Raw genomic sequence first — 16,430 nt, forward strand, 5'->3', positions numbered from 1 at the left:
GTGTTTATTCTGCCGGACTCTCTTCATCATCTGGGTCCAGCAGGGCGGGGATATGCAGCTCATTTACATCTAACGTGGTACACACCAAAACAGCTCTTTTTAAAACAGGCCCCAAAAATGACATTTTCAAATGGTTATAATAAATTAACTGTGGGGTATTTTGTGCTGAAACTTCACAAATACATTCTGGGGACACCTAAGACCAATATTACATCTTGTAAAAAGGGGCATAATAGGTGCCCTTTAAGGAAAAGACATGCACAGTTCCTTTGCAACAAATTGTGTATTTTGTTAATCACTGTTACAAATACCAAAAACGCCCAAAAAACGCCCAAAATCTAACTGCCCAACTAAAAGTGAGACTGATCACCATAATGGTGACCAAACATTCTTCAAAACATGACTAAACCTCTGTTAATTCTAAATAAGAACATTTGTTGACGTCTGACAGAAATCATGTTAATCTGGTTAGTAATAAATTGTTTGTGGAGTTGTTTAATCCTCCTCTGCTGAGATCTTGAGATATCTAATATCTTCTTTTTTCTTCAGTTGATTTCATCTAAGGCTGTGGCTGCAGTCAGTTGTAGTTCTTGTGTTTCTTCCTTCAGTGATTCAGCTTGTTAACAGCAGGTGTTCATCACTAATGCTCAATCATCACTTAGCTAATCCCTTAATTATCTCATCAACTTTAACTCAGAGTCACTTTAACACTCTTTGGAGAGGGACCATATGTACTCTGAGCAGAGTTAATTTAACTCTGGGGATTTTGCTGTGTACAGTTGCTTTTAGTTTAACAGGATTTTTTGCTTCCAATGAAAGCAGCAGGTAGTGATGTTCCACTATTAACAGAGGCCAGTGCAGCATTTCCAGCAGCTACGACTCCTGCCATTAAAGCTTCAGATAGTGTGGCTCCTTTAGCAGCAGAGGCCAGTACTGCACTTCCAGCAACTGCTGCTCCTGAGATTAAAGCTGGACTTAGTGCTCTTCCAGCTACTGCTGCTCCTGATATTAAAGCTGGACTCAGTGCTCCTCCAGCAACTGCTGCTCCTGCACACAGTGCCACTCCTGTTCCCACTAATAACACTCCTTTAGCCTTAGTCAACATCTTCATACTTTCACCCTCCTTTATCTTTTCTACTTCTAACCTCTGTCTCTCCTCTACCTCTCTCTCCCTTTTCTCTATTTCCTCTATTTTCCTCTGAGCTTCCTGGTACATCTCATTTGTGTAATGCTCTCCTCCATTCTCCATCACCATTCTCTCTATCTTCTCCAGCAGTTCAGTGACCTGTGATCGATTATCTTCATCTGTGTTATTGAACACATGATAACCTCCTTTACACTTTCTAACTAGCTCATTAATTTGCTTGTTTTTTGTCAGAAACTCCTTTATAGATCTTTTTAACTGATCTCCTCTAGTGAACAGAATGATGGTGTAACGAGCAGCTTCTTCTCCAAAAATCTCCTGAATCCATTTCACTGTGTTTTTCTCCTCATCTGTGAATCTCATGTCCAGTCTGATGACCAGCAGAAACACATGAGGACCAGGAGCAGACATGTAGACACACTTCACTAGTTCCTCCTTCACTTGATCTTCACTGATTGATGTGTCACACAGTCCTGGAGTGTCGATCACTGAGATGTTTCGACCTTCTACCGTCTGCTGATGTTGTTGGCATCTCTCAGTCACAGATTCTGTAGAAAATTCTTCTTTAAACTCCTTTCGTCCCAGGATGGTGTTTCCTGTTGCGCTCTTTCCAGCTCCAGTTTTACCAACCATCACGATCCTGAGATCTGTGTGCTTTCCAAGTTTCATATGTCTGTTCTGTATGGACTGTGACACTGAGTTTTAGAGCAGACAAATAAGAGATTAAGTTTCATTTACTTTTCAAGAAACATGTCGTGATATTTGTCAAAAGTGTGATAAAGTACAAGTTCTCACCTGATTGGGTTGGATGTTGTTCTCTTGCTGTATGTTGCTTATTCTGGTCCTGGTTTCCTGTTCCACTTGTTTTCCAATATTTTGCTGGGTTCTGGACTGTATTTGCTTCTCCAATATTTTCAAAAGAGTTTCTCTGTGATTTTACTGATTGTTTTACTGCCTCCTCTTCATCATTCCTGTTTTCTTGTGGAACTTTGGAGAATCTGTCTTCATATAATTCAGTTCTCTCAATGTTTGTCTCTATTTTTGAAAAATAATCTTTCTTTTCAGTCACACAATGTGTTGTGCTCTTTTCCTTTACACTGTGCACGTGAATCGTCTCCTGCACTATTTGTTTCTGCTCTTGTTTTGTCTCTTGCACTTTCGTTTCTTTCTCTTGTTTTATCTTTTCTTTTCTGCTCTTTAGTGGAGTTCTTAAGAAAATGGAAATGTCATAATGCTGGCCATCATTCTGTTTGACGATTTCATCAATCTTCTCTAGAAGCTTTGTGATGTGAGTTGGCTTAATCTCACTTTTACTGTTGATCTCATGATATTTACCTCTGCAGTGTTTGATGAGGTTCTGAAACTTTATACTATCCATAACGAGCTTCCATTTTCTAAGTGTTATTTTTTCTCTTCCAATAAACAGAATCATGGTGAACTTCAAAGCTTCTTCTCCAAAGTTCTCCTGAATTTGCTCCACAATGTTCCTCTGCTCCTTCTCAAAGTTTCCCAGGTTGATGACGAGCAGGAAGACGTGAGGACCGGGATAACAGAGGTACAGACTCTTCATTATTTCATTCTTCATCTCTTCATCAGTCAGTTGAGTGTTGAAGAATCCTGGAGTGTCGATGATGGAGATGTTTCTGTCTTCTACTCTTCCTCTCTGTATCTCACTCTCTCTGGTTCTGCTCTCTTTAAACGCCTCTCGACCCAGCATTGCATTTCCTACTGAACTCTTTCCAGCTCCACAGACTCCCAGCAACTCAATCCTCAGATCATGTGCACCACCTGTCAAACAGTTCATGTCATTAGCTGGAGCTCTAGATGATTAAACATGCCTGCTTTTCATCCCCATGTATATTTTGCTACTTCACAAGACCCATTTATTTACTCATGGGCTGAGATGTTACTTTTGTGCCGCACAAGTCCTGAAAAGTTAAGCCAAAATATTTTGATTGCCCCCCGGTGGCTGGTCCCAGTATAGGTCACAAACCCCACCCTCTCCATGGAATCTAATATGACGTGAGACAATCAAATTACACTTAAAATAATTTTTCCCAAAGATGGTTTCTGTCATTTTAGGTCGATTTTATCATGCTTATGTAAGTGTAAGTTTAATTTAAAGTGTAAGTGTAAGTTAAATAATTTGCTCTAGTTATTTGATGCTATAAAAACGGGAGTGTGACGTCATGCTTGACAGCTGAGATTGACAGCTTCTCTGAGTGAAGTAGTCACTGAGTGAGTCACCAACAGACTTTTTCCGGGATTTTTGTGAGGAGAATGGTGCTTCAACTTAAATTTCTACATTTCCATAACTGTTTATTTCACACCGACATAATGAGTTGTTCTGCAGTAAGCTGTACTAACCATCGGTTTCTGCGGGAGTGAGGGGCGGGTCCACTTCACGCTCACTACTGCACAGACTTGGGCTCCGAGATGTCAGCGCCATATTGGGACCTTGGCGGCTTTACTTTTGAGTGAAGGTGCGTCGTCCAACTTTTTTTACAGTCTATGGTTTTGCTCAGTATCTCAGTACAACTTAAGCACCAATGCAAATTGTTCATTCATCCAGTGCTTTATAACATTTTCCTGCATGTTTAACTAGCCAACTTACTATTTAAATAAGTAGTTAGGGCTTAATGTTTAATGCAGTTTTTGTGTATCAAACTGCCAGAGTCACGTGATTTCAGTAAACAAGGCTTCATTACGTCATAAATGTTTTGAAACATTTAGAAATTTATATGGTTCATCGCTGGGGGCGATGATCTCTGTGAACCCATTAATATGAGGAGTCACCGAGAACCAATGAACAAGTGTCTGTGGGTTTTACCTGATCTCTGATCAGTTTTATACATTTGTAGACATTTTAATTAGACATCAGTATAATTAAAATTAATAATGGTAGTTAATAGTCTTTTACTGGCCCGTTAGATAAGCCATTCATAGAATAAACAAAACAAACCTTTACAATTGATAAAAGAACATATAGACACTTAAAAATCGTATTAGATGATAAGATAATTGCATTTAAAAGATTTTACTTTTTTACTTTATTTTACATTTACACTTTTCTGGCCACTTGGGGTCACCGTAGAGAAGGGTGTCGGATTGTTTTTCGAATATGGCACATTTGCTTTTAACTGTTTCAGTGTTTCACAAAGCCTCGACCTGCCCACCACTACTAAAACTAACTAAATAAATAAACACACTCGAGATTGTTAAAGTGTTAAAATAAGAGTGTTAAATGAAATTAACACTGAAGCAGTGTTAAAGTTAATAAATAATAATAAAGTGATTAATTGAGAGATGATTGAATATTATTGAAGACACCTGATGTTAACAAGCAGAATCACTGAATGAAAAAAAAATCTCACAATTTAAGTCGCCATTATGGTGATCAGTGTATATGGGCTCTTGACCCTTTAACTATTAACATTAGATTTAGTTTGGAGTTATAACAACCTGGTGAACAAAGATAAAAATGTGATCTGGTGGTGTTGGTTATGTATTGAAATAATCATCATTTGGAGCCTAATCTCTGATTTAGGTTTAGTTTATTAATTATAGCAGCACTGTCTTTGTACAGCATTATATTTTTAGCATTTTCAGTGTAATCCAAAGGATGTCTTAAAAGTGTTTCTAATACAAAAACTTTAAAAGCTCCCATCATGCATTGTTGTATGAATAAATTAGGATCTGAATCATCTTAGTAATTTCCTTTATTCTTAATATTTTCTTTTATTTATGCTGTTTTTATGTGACTTTTTGTAGCTTGTTTTCTAATATTCAGTTATTCTGTTTTAATTGCTCCTGTATCATATTATGCAAATTGCATTTATGACAAAGAACTACACAGATGCAGACATTAACAAACTATCAATAAATGCACACCCATTGTCCTCTGCTCTTGACACCGGCCCTGCTGCAGTTTAAAGAACACGTTGAATAATGCAGACTAAAATTCATTTTTAGCTTTTCTGGTTATGTAACATTGTGAGAACTGACGTATGAATACAAACATTGTGAATGATGCTAAAATAACTTCTTGAGCCGCTAACAGGTTGTGTCAAATTCCTTTTGTTTAAGGATGGTGATTCAAACTTGGCATAGAAGACAGATGACATTACTTACAATTATTTTGGTAACATCATAGAGTATTTTAATCATGATACTCTGTACTTGTATACAAATATATTTTATAAAATGAATTAGTAAAACTGGGGTGCGTTTCCCGTACAACGACGTAACTCAAGGCTTCACTATAGTACGATGCATCGTTGAAGAAATCAACTAGCTAGTCAAGACTGTTTCCCGAAACCATATTGTCACAAAGTGGTCGTTCAACCACGTTGGTTTATGACGTCACACACGTGGTGGAGTAATAACTTCTTTTAATGAAACGTACTCGGTTACTAACGTAACCTCGGTTCTCTCTAGAAGAGGGAACGAGTACTGCGTTTATCAAAACGCTACGGGAAAAGTCTCTTTTCACGAAACACTGAAGCAAAAATTATCCTTTAATTTTTCATATATGTAAAACGCGTTGCGGCAGCAGCAGACAGCTGAAGCAAGACGGCTTGTCTGCTCATTGGCTGCTCTGCGGCAACTGCATAAGCCTATCGAGCGCAGGCTGATGCAACATCAGACCAATGAGGGCGCTTCGCGCCCTCCTCGCCACTTCCCGCCGAGACGGGCGTGGCTTACCTCTATAAAAGGAGCTCGAGAAGGCTGACTCACTTGATTTTGATCGCCGAAGCGAACCAGAGTGAACCAAACGCACGGCAAGGGAACGCAGTACTCGTTCCCTCTTCTAGAGAGAACCGAGGTTACGTTAGTAACCGAGTACGTTCTCTTACGAGAGTTCTCTCGTACTGGGTTTATCAAAACGCTACGGGAACCCCTTGCAAAACGCCGTGCGTGCTGGGATAAAAACACTGATCACCGGAAGCTATTTCAGGCCTACAGTGCATAATCACCAGATAGACTCACACAGAGTCAGGGAATAAGGGGGGGAAGCCTTAATTCCCTATACTGTAGCGTCCGCAGGCTTAACATGACCTCACAGGGAGAGTCTACAGGACAGGAGGGGTTTCCTCCGTCCTTATATAGACATGTCCACAGACGCGAATATGACATCACATAGCCAGGGTAGGGAGCCTGCACTAATGTGGGAAAACGTGGGTCTTACACAGTTCAGCCCAGTATAGTCGGTATAGTATTACACCGACAAAAGCTTAGCCTGTAAGGCGGGAACCTCTAGGTTATAAAACCTGATAAATGTAGACGGAGAGGCCCAGCCTGCCGCCGTACATATATCCTGTAAGGAAATCCCGCTGGACCAAGCCCACGAGGAGGCAACGCCTCTCCTAGAGTGCGCTCTGACTCCCAACGGGCATTGAATGCCCTTGGCAGTATAAGCCAGCGCTATGGCGTCAACTATCCATCTGGATAGACTTTGTTTCGAAACAGCCGTTCCTTTGGAACGTCCGCTGAACGAGACAAAGAGCTGCTCTGTCTGTCTAAAGGCAGCAGAGCGGGACATATAAGTTCTTAAAGCCCTAACAGGGCAAAGAAAACTCGAGTCCCCTTCCTCACTCGACGCCGGCAGGGCAGCCAGGGAAATGACCTGAGCCCGAAAAGGCGTGTTGAGGGATTTCGGCACATAGCCGTGCTTAGGTTTGAGTATGACTTTAGAGTCATTAGGACCAAACTCCAAGCACGTCGGGCTCACGGAGAGCGCGTGCAGATCGCCTATGCGCTTCACTGAAGCGAGAGCCATCAAAAACACTGATTTGAAAGACAAATGTTTGAGGCTGATTGACTGGATAGGCTCGAAAGGGGCACCTTTCATGGCCGCCAGGACCGTAGAAAGGTCCCACATAGGGACTGACGGAGGTCTGGGTGGATTCAGTCTCCTAGCTCCCCTGAGGAAGCGGATGACTAAATCATTCCTTCCTAGTGACTGACCCAGCGTTGAACCGGAGAACGCTGAAATAGCCGCCACATACACTTTGAGCGTGGAAGGGGATCTGCCCTTATCCAACAGCTCTTGTAGGAAGGAGAGAACCTCCGTTACCTCACATTCGAGGGGTGAAAGGCTCCGAGCTGTACACCAGCCGGAGAAAACCGACCACTTTGAAGCGTAGAGTCGCCTGGTCGACGGCGCTCTAGCCTCCGTGATGGTATTCATGACTCCCTCTGCGAGACCAACGGGTATCCGTTGAGCGCCCACACATGAAGGGACCATAGTTCCGGGTGTGGGTGCCAGATCGAGCCCCTGGCCTGCGAGAGGAGATCTCTCCTCAACGGCACTGGCCATGGAGCGATGTCTGCTAACTGCATCAGAACTGGGAACCATGCCTGGTTCTTCCAGAACGGTGCTACAAGCAGCACTGGGCATTTCGTTTTCCTGACCCGTTCCAACACCTGAGGCAGGAGGGAGACGGGGGGAAAAGCGTATAGCGGGCAGCGCGGCCACCTTTGGGACAGCGCGCTGTCGGTCTTTGAAAAGAATGCGGGGCAGTGAGCGTTTTCGCGGGACGCGAATAGGTCCACCTCCGCTTTGCCGAATCTCTCCCACAACAGCCGGACTGTTTGTGGGTGTAGAGACCATTCGCCCGTAGGAACGTTGTTCCTGGACAGTCTGTCCGGGCCCACATTCAGCAGCCCGGGCACATGTACTGCTCTCAGCGAGCGTAGGTTGTGCTGAGCCCATAGCAGGAGGCGTTTCGCCAGCCTGTACAGGGGTTTGGAATTCAGACCGCCCTGGCGATTTATGTAGGACACCACTGCCATGTTGTCCGAACGGACTATGACATGTTGGTCCTTGATGTGGGGACAAAAACGCGTCAGCGCGTTGTGCACTGCCAGCATTTCTAGGCAGTTTATGTGTTGGAGCTTTTCCCGTTCCGACCATAGGCCGAAGGACGGTCTGCCCTCGAGCAGCGCTCCCCATCCCGAGGTGGATGCATCCGTAGACACCATCCTCACCCTCGAGGAAGTCCCCAGGCTTACACCTGATTGGTACCAGTCGTTCGCCATCCAAGGTACCAGGGCTGTGACACAGTCCTGATCGACCTTGAGGCGTAAATGACCGGACACCCACGCTCTGCGTGGAACCCGAGCTTTCAACCAGAACTGCAGCGGGCGCATGCGGAGCAAGCCCAGCCGGAGAACTGACGATGCTGAGGCCATGAGACCCAACATCCTTTGAAATTTTCTGAGCGGGGTGAAAGCGCCGCGGCGGAAAGACATCGCCGCGCGCTGAATGTTCAGCACGCGCTGTGGCGACAGCCGCGCTGTCATAGACTGTGAGTCCAGAATTATACCCAGAAACGAAATCGTTTGGCTGGGGTTCAGTGAACTCTTCGCCCAATTGACCGTGATACCAAGATTCTCGAAGTGATCGAGTAAAATGGCTCTGTGCTCTATGAGCTGAGATCGTGATTGGGCTAGGATCAACCAGTCGTCCAAATAGTTCAGCACTCGCATGCCTCTGAGTCTGAGAGGAGCGAGCGCTGCGTCCATGCATTTCGTAAAAGTACGAGGTGCCAGGGACAAGCCGAAAGGCAGGACTGTATACTGGTATGTCTGACCCTCGAAGGCGAATCTCAAGAATCGCCTGTGATGTGACGCTATCTGTATTTGAAAATACGCGTCCTTCAGATCTATCGACATGAACCAGTCTTCTCGGCGAACATGCGCGAGAATTTTGCTGGTTGTGAGCATTTTGAAACGGCGTTTCACTAATACTCTGTTCAGTCGTCTTAGATCCAGAATGGGTCTGATACCGCCGTCCTTTTTGGGGACTAGAAAGTATCTGCTGTATATCCCCTGTTCGCTTTGAACTCGGGGAACAAGCTCTATCGCCCCTTTGCTTATCAGTTTTGATATTTCGGCGCGAAGTAGGTGTGCTACATTCAGCGGTACCGAAGTTTCGACGCGCGCTGTGAAGCGCGGAGGGCGTCGATAAAACTGTAGCCGTTATGCCTGCGGCATTTGAGGCGGGGGGCGCGCTTAATACAGCGGGCGGAGCGCTCGCCCTCGACCTTACAACAGTGTTTGACTGAGTGAGGGAGGGCTGCGCGAGCCCCGTGGGACTCATGTGTGCGAGTAGATGTGGGCTGGGAGCGGGCACATTTACTGCTTGGGGCGCGCTGCTTGTGTAAGCAGCGCGCGCGCTCACAGGTCTCGTTTTTACAGAGAGCCTGTGATCTGATAGACATAGTGTTCGTGGGCACTGAGTAGTGGGCACTTTTACTATGTGGGGGGCGCAATCGACCTGAGTCGATTTTATTTGCGCGAGCCCTGAGTGCAGGGCTGTGCTTATGTGTATGGATGGGCACAGAGGAGTGGGCATCGATACTACATTTATAGCACCATCGGCCGTGGCCGGGACACCAGAAATCACACTCTTTTCGAGACATATCTGGGTAGCCGTAAAAACGGCTTTTGAGTGCAGGCAAGCGGGCACTTGTACAGGCTTGCGCTTCGCAGAGAACGCTGGGACAGCCGCGAAGCTTGGGGCTGAGACAGCGAGGCGCTTGGGTGGGAGGCCGGCCGCAACGGGACTCACACACCTGCGCTTTCCTAGGCGGGCTAGGACTTCTTCGGGGCCTCTGGTTTCACCACAATCCTCGGTCGCGGGGCGCCGGGCGCACGATCGAGAGCGGGGTCTCGAGCTGCGCTGTTGAGGCTGCTGCGAAGAGGAGGCTGAAGGCAGGGGCTGAGGCTGTGAGGTTCGCGGGGTCCGTTTGTCTCGACCCGCCGCGGAACCAGAGCGCTTCGGTAGGAAGTGCTTGAAGGCTTGAGACGCTTTCTGGGCTTCGGTAAATCTCTCCACGAACTCGGAGAGAGAAGAACCAAAGAGGCCAGCGGAAGACAGCGGGGCGTCGAGAAACGCGATGCGCTCGGAATCGGCCATCTCCGTGAGCGTCAGCCATAAGTGCCTCTCAGCGACAGTGGCGGAAGCCATACAGCGTCCCATGGCTTGTGCGGCAGCTTTGGTGGCTCGGAGCGTGAGGTCCGAAGCACTCCTCAAATCCGCAATACAGACAGCATCAGGTCCAACCTCGTCCCATTTACGGAGGAGATCACCCTGGAAGATCTGTAAAGTAGCCATGGTGTGTAGCGCTGACGCGGCTTGCCCAGCGGCGGAGAATATTCGCGCGAGCAGCGTCGACGTCATGCGGCAGGCTTTTGAAGGTAACACCGGTTTAGTCCGCCGTCCAGCAGAGGGCGGGCACAGATGGGTCGCTATAGCCTGTTCCACCGGCGGCAGAGAAAAGTAGCCTCGTTCATTCGCCTTGTCCAGTGAGGAGAATGCAGGCGACACAGATGAGCGCGTACGCGCAGAGTAGGGCGCGTTCCAGGCCTTCGCAACTTCTTCATGTAACTCAGGAAGAAAAGGAGCGGGCTTAGATTCCGGAGAATTGCGCTCACCTGGGAGGAAGCTACCATCGAGCCGGGTGCGAGAGGGGGGCTCCGGTGCAGACCACTCGAGGCCGAGGCTCGCCGCGGCCAAAGCGAGTACTCGCATGAGCTCCGTCTCAATGTTGGCTCTCACTGAGGGCTTTCGGGCAGGAGGCGCGAGGTCCTCAGAGCTCGCCCAATCCTCGCTGCCTGAAGCGAGGAGAGAACAGGAATCCTTTTCCCCCGACGCGGCCACCGAAACAACTTCCTCTGATGAAGCGGCAGCAGGCTGCGGGCGCTGAGCATCAGGAAGTGATTCGGGGGAGGTCGGTGAAGCTGGCGGGCGAACCGGCGAGCTTGATCGGGGTGGAGAGGGTTCCGGGACCCGCTGCGAGCGGCGCTTCTTACGGCGCGGCATCGCGGCGGAGAATGCAGGCTTCGAGAAGGATGCCAGGCGGGTCCTCAGAGCCACCATAGGCAAAAGCTCGCAGTGAGGGCAGCCGCCGTCAGCGAGCGCGAGCGCTGCATGGTCCTCACCGAGGCAGGAAACACAGATGACGTGGTCGTCTTCCCCGGCGAGTGGGGCTCTGCACGAGCCGCAGGATTTAGGCATCTTTAGAAAGACGCCGCTCTTTTAGGGGGTGAGTGCTACGCGAAGCGCCCTCATTGGTCTGATGTTGCATCAGCCTGCGCTCGATAGGCTTATGCAGTTGCCGCAGAGCAGCCAATGAGCAGACAAGCCGTCTTGCTTCAGCTGTCTGCTGCTGCCGCAACGCGTTTTACATATATGAAAAATTAAAGGATAATTTTTGCTTCAGTGTTTCGTGAAAAGAGACTTTTCCCGTAGCGTTTTGATAAACGCAGTACGAGAGAACTCTCGTAAGAGAACTGTTTGAGATCGAATTAATGCTAGATGTTTTGATATAAATTACAGACATGGCATCTGAGGACTATTTCTCATTTTTCTCAGTTATTTCGCTTTATTCTCGCTTTCCACATCTCATGCAATCAATAACTATGCTTCTAACCACAGCTCGAGAGCTGTCGTTTCAACCACACAACTTTGCAATGCTGTTTGCGAATGTTCGTTGGAACGAAGGTTTCAAGAAACACCGACTCGTTGAACTATGCTGATAGGTAACAACAGAACTTGTTGCGACCATAGTTGGCTTACGATGCTTTCGGGAAACACACCCCTGAATAGTAGAAATTTAATGTTGTAACATGGCGACTAAACACTAATGTAGATTATCTTCACTATTTACTTTCTGATTTACTGTTTAATGCTGTCAACTACCAGCAACAAGAAGCACAGTATATGATTAATTTCTCAGTATGGTCTTAAACTAGCAGTTTCACATTAGGTTATTTAACTTAGACTGACCTTTATATGCTGATGCCATTATGTTTCACGCAGTTAGTGCTTGTCGTTTACAGTCCCTCTGTGTTTGTGTGTGTGAGCCGGACCCAGGAAGTGTCTCTACACTCCATCATACTGTAAAAAAAATATATATATATATATATGGCAGCGTCACACATTGGCTGCCTTTTTGACACGTTAAGACAAGGATCTTGCAGAACTACTGTATGTTTTGGGCCGTGACCTATGTTTACTCTGTCTTATAATGCTTTGTCATATTAGTCATGGCAAGTACTCAAATGAATAGGTTTGAAATGTAAAAATAAGTTAATTCAGTTTTAAAGGTCAAGTATCAGACCAAAGGTAGAATATGTGACCCTGGATCACAAAACCAGTCACAAGTCGCACGGGTATATTTGTGGCAATAGCCAACAATACATTAAATGGGTCAAAATCCTAGATTTTTTTATGCCAAAATTATTAGGATATTAAGTAAAGATAATGTTCCATGAAGATATTTTGTACATTTCCTACCGTAAATATATGAAACATTTATTTTTGTGAGTGAATGAAGCACAATCGCATACATAAATGGACAACTTTAAATGAGATTTTTTTCGCCCTCAGATTCCAGATTTTCAAATAGTCGTATCTCGACCAAATATTGTCCCTATCCTAACAAGCTATACATCTATGAAAAGCTATTTATTCAGCTTTCAGATGATGTATAAATCTCAATTTCAGAAAATTGACACATGTGATTGTTTTTGTGGTCCAGGGTCACATATCTATGTCTCCCTAAAACAGGTAGAAATACACGTACAAATGTGGGGGTAACAAGCCAAATATATATAAAAACTTTGAAAAAAAACAAAATCATTGTAATGTTAGTTGCTGTGTGTAACTCTGCAAGATAATATAAAACTTCAGAGATGAGATTTAATTTTCATCTTTAAAAAGAATAAAGAGTTACATTTCTATTTATTTACTTAAGAAATTTATATTTGTTTTCCTCTTCCAAATCTACTCTTTAATATGTGTTTTATTGCAGTATTTTATGTTTATGAATATTTCAAAATAAAATAACATGCATATAGCTGATGTTTGCAAGTTTCAAATGAATGAATCAATATTGTAATGCTCCTGTATGAGCTCCAGCCATTTTTCTGTGAAGTTTGTCATTTGGATTTCTACATCTTTTGCAATCTTCTTTCTCGGGCTGAATGGAATAAAACAAACTGAAAGTACAGGCAGGAAAATGAACAGTGTGATCACGTGACTGTGCTAATCAAATGAGCCATTTCCCTCCATTGTTCAAATAAAGCACGACTTGCCCACAGACATGCAGATCCTGTTATTTCACTTACAGAAGTCCTGGTGGATCCAGCTATGAGTTGATTTCTTGAAGCTCAGACAGTCTTATTTATTAGTATTTTTAAAAATGCATGGAAAGTGCATAAGTCATCATGCATAGGCAAACTGGGAGAAATACAGTTGTTGTTGTGTTTGTACTGTTACAAACACAACAGAAAACACACCAGCACTGTAAGAGAATAAGGCCAGGCGCTTAAAGTTTGCAAATCAAAGTACCAGTGCCATTGTTCCTCTGCATTGTGTTATTTTGGATGTTTTGAATAAAAGGATTTCCACACAAAGCTGGTCGTGCTAAAGATGAATTTAATTACAATGTCGGTGTGATAAAACATATAAACAGACAGGCACTGACTAACACATCTCTCACTCGTGATGCACACACCATGCCACCATTTCACGCCATGCACTATTCACTCATTAACAGCACACAAATAAACTTAATTTAACAAGTTAATGACTCGAACTAATAGTCAAATATAACATCTCAATGAATACTCTTTCACAATTGATTATTTAAACCTGACATGAACACTTATAACTCAATTTAACATCAAGAGCACGGAGCTCATGAAATCGTACCTCTCCTCAAGTGACATTGCAGGAAAGAGGAAGAACCTCCGGTTGCACTGCTGTTTGAACCTCACTCCTACGTATGACCACAGCCGACGTGCATACTGTGATGATTACCTTTAGTAAGAGCACACAAACTTCTTTCAAAATAAAATGCCCTAAAACAAATAATTAAAACAAATAAAAACAATAAAATGGTTTATAATCTGGTGTAACAACATATCCCTCCTACATCCACCCCCACTGTTTTACACCAGATTCTGCATTACATAGGCCTACAAAGTCTTACCAAATTACCTATGTCAATTTTCCTGAAATCACATTAGATTCATAGTTGCCAAGTCCGCTTATAATACGCGACTTTGGGCTTTTTTTTTTTTTTGTTGCAGGTTGCTTATTTTGGGCTTTTAAAAAAAAAAATGGTTGCTTGTTAGGAAAATCTGACAAGCAACTTCGTTTTCTTAACATCTATGGTCACGGTTGCCGTTTTCTCAATCTCCAATACATTGATTGACACTGTCTGCTCACAGCTATAGCCAATCAGTGCAAACATATAAGTGCTGTGGCGTAATTCGTCAAAACATTGCGCCGAATCCGTCCCCTTATCCCCCTCATTGGAGAAAAATCCCGTTCAACGTGCAGGCGCGCGCGACGCTGTAATCCAAGCTATGATAGATGTAAATACACATATGTGACCCGTCACGGAATCCAGTGACACAAGTCGGCAGCACAACTTTCGAACAAAATGAGCAAGAAGCGTTTTTTTTTTAATTGCTGATTTTAGTTTTTTTGCAGAATCTGTTAGTTGAGATCACAAAGAAGCCTCTCCATGTTTGAGATAACAGTATTGGTATATTTAAAAGCTTACATTTTGAGGTTAAAATCGGCTTGTTTTTCGGAGATTCTAGCACGCAGTAGGGGCGTGTCATTGTCGGTGTGTATTTCCATACTGAATAAGCCGGCTTTTGTTTCTTTTGTTATTGCCCCCGCCCTCCAAGGGAACAGCGTGGCTACTTAGGCTATTATGCAGCACTCTGGTTTAAAAATTCAATGAAGATGGACGCCAATAACATTACGATGTCCAGCAATCGATTTAAATAGTAGGTTACATGGGGTTTAATTTGTTGTTTAATGAGATGTAGCCTAATACATGTTGTCAGTGCCAATACATAGATCCGACTATTTAATCAACGTGTATCTTAATGGTCCAGTGATAGAGCTTTCGTCATCTTTAATATCTTCTTTTTTCTTCAGTTGATTTCATCTAAGGCTGTGGCTGAAGTCAGTTGTAGTTCTTGTGTTTCTTCCTTCAGTGATTCAGCTTGTTAACAGCAGGTGTTCATCAATAATGCTCAATCATCACTTAGCTAATCCCTTAATTATCTCATCAACTTTAACTCTGATTCAGAGTCACTTTAACACTCTTTAGAGAGGGACCATATGTACTCTGAGCAGAGTTAATTTAACTCTGGGGATTTTGCTGTGTACAGTTGCTTTTAGTTTAACATGATTTCTTGCTTCCAATGAAAGCAGCAGGTAGTGATGTTCCACTATTAACAGAGGCCAGTGCAGCATTTCCAGCAGCTACGACCCCTGCCATTAAAGCTTCAGATAGTGTGGCTCCTTTAGCAGCAGAGGCCAGTCCTCCAGCTACTCCAGCTACTGCTGCTCCTGATATTAAAGCTGGACTCAGTGTTCCTCCAGCTACTGCTGCTCCTGCACACACTCCGGTTCCCACTAATGCCACTCCTTTAATCTTAGTAAACATCTTCATTCTTTCATCCTTCCTTATCTTTTCTTCTTCTTCTAACTTCTGTCTCTCCTCTCCCTCTCTCTCCCTTTTCTCTATTTCCTCTATTTTCCTCTGAGCTTCCTGGTACATCTCATTTGAGTAATGCTCTCCTCCGTTCTCCATCACCATTCTCTCTATCTTCTCCAGCAGTTCAGTGACCTGTGATCGATTTTCTTCATCTGTGTTATTGAAGACATGATAACCTCCTTTACACTTTCTAACTAGCTCATTAATTTGCTTGTTTTTTGTCAGAAACTCCTCTATAGATGTTTTTAACTGATCTCCTCTAGTGAACAGAATGATGGTGTAACGAGCAGCTTCTTCTCCAAAGATCTCCTGAATCCATTTCACTGTGTTTTTCTCCTCATCTGTGAATCTCATGTCCAGTCTGATGACCAGCAGAAACACATGAGGACCAGGAGCAGACATGTAGACACACTTCACTATTTCCCCCTTCACTTGATCTTCACTGATTGATGTGTCACACAGTCCTGGAGTGTCGATCACTGAGATGTTTCGACCTTCTACCGTCTGCTGATGTTGTTGGCATCTCTCAGTTACAGATTCTGAAGAAAATTCTTCTTTAAACTCCTTTTGTCCCAGGATGGTGTTTCCTGTTGCGCTCTTTCCAGCTCCTGTTTTACCAACCATCACGATCCTGAGATCTGTGAGCTTTCCAAGTTTCATATGTCTGTTCTGTATGGACTGTGACACTGAGTTTTAGAGCAGACAAATAAGAGATTAAGTTTCATTTACTTTTCAAGAAACATGTTGTGATA

General features: G+C 44.2%; 2 protein-coding genes across 4 annotated transcripts in view; both read right to left on the reverse strand.

Annotated features, from left to right (window-relative positions):
* On the reverse strand, positions 1 to 13,890 carry LOC311077834 (GTPase IMAP family member 8-like). Of its 2 annotated transcripts, none has more exons than XM_084106474.1 (4): positions 13,869 to 13,890; positions 11,940 to 12,050; positions 1,940 to 2,932; positions 1 to 1,839 (listed from the first exon to the last, which is right to left on the reverse strand). In XM_084106474.1, exons 2-4 carry the CDS (start codon positions 11,956 to 11,958, stop codon positions 791 to 793), a joined length of 2,061 nt encoding a protein of 686 aa, XP_083962600.1. In that variant the 5' UTR covers positions 11,959 to 12,050; positions 13,869 to 13,890; the 3' UTR covers positions 1 to 790. The 2 variants fall into 2 exon arrangements, with proteins under 2 accessions (XP_083962600.1, XP_083962599.1); XM_084106473.1 differs by lacking the exon at positions 13,869 to 13,890 and adding an exon at positions 13,059 to 13,174.
* LOC311077835 (GTPase IMAP family member 8-like) overlaps positions 13,576 to 16,430 on the reverse strand; it is a 19,724-nt gene continuing 16,869 nt past the window's right edge. For both annotated transcript variants that reach the window (XM_084106475.1, XM_084106476.1), the window contains exon 3: positions 13,576 to 16,364. In XM_084106475.1, the coding sequence (XP_083962601.1) occupies positions 15,361 to 16,364 (1,004 nt within the window). In that variant the 3' untranslated portion in view covers positions 13,576 to 15,360. The remainder of the gene's footprint in view (positions 16,365 to 16,430) is intronic.

This window comes from Abramis brama (genome assembly GCF_963993115.1).
Source record: "Abramis brama genome assembly, chromosome: 2".
Classification (NCBI taxonomy): domain Eukaryota; kingdom Metazoa; phylum Chordata; class Actinopteri; order Cypriniformes; family Leuciscidae; genus Abramis; species Abramis brama.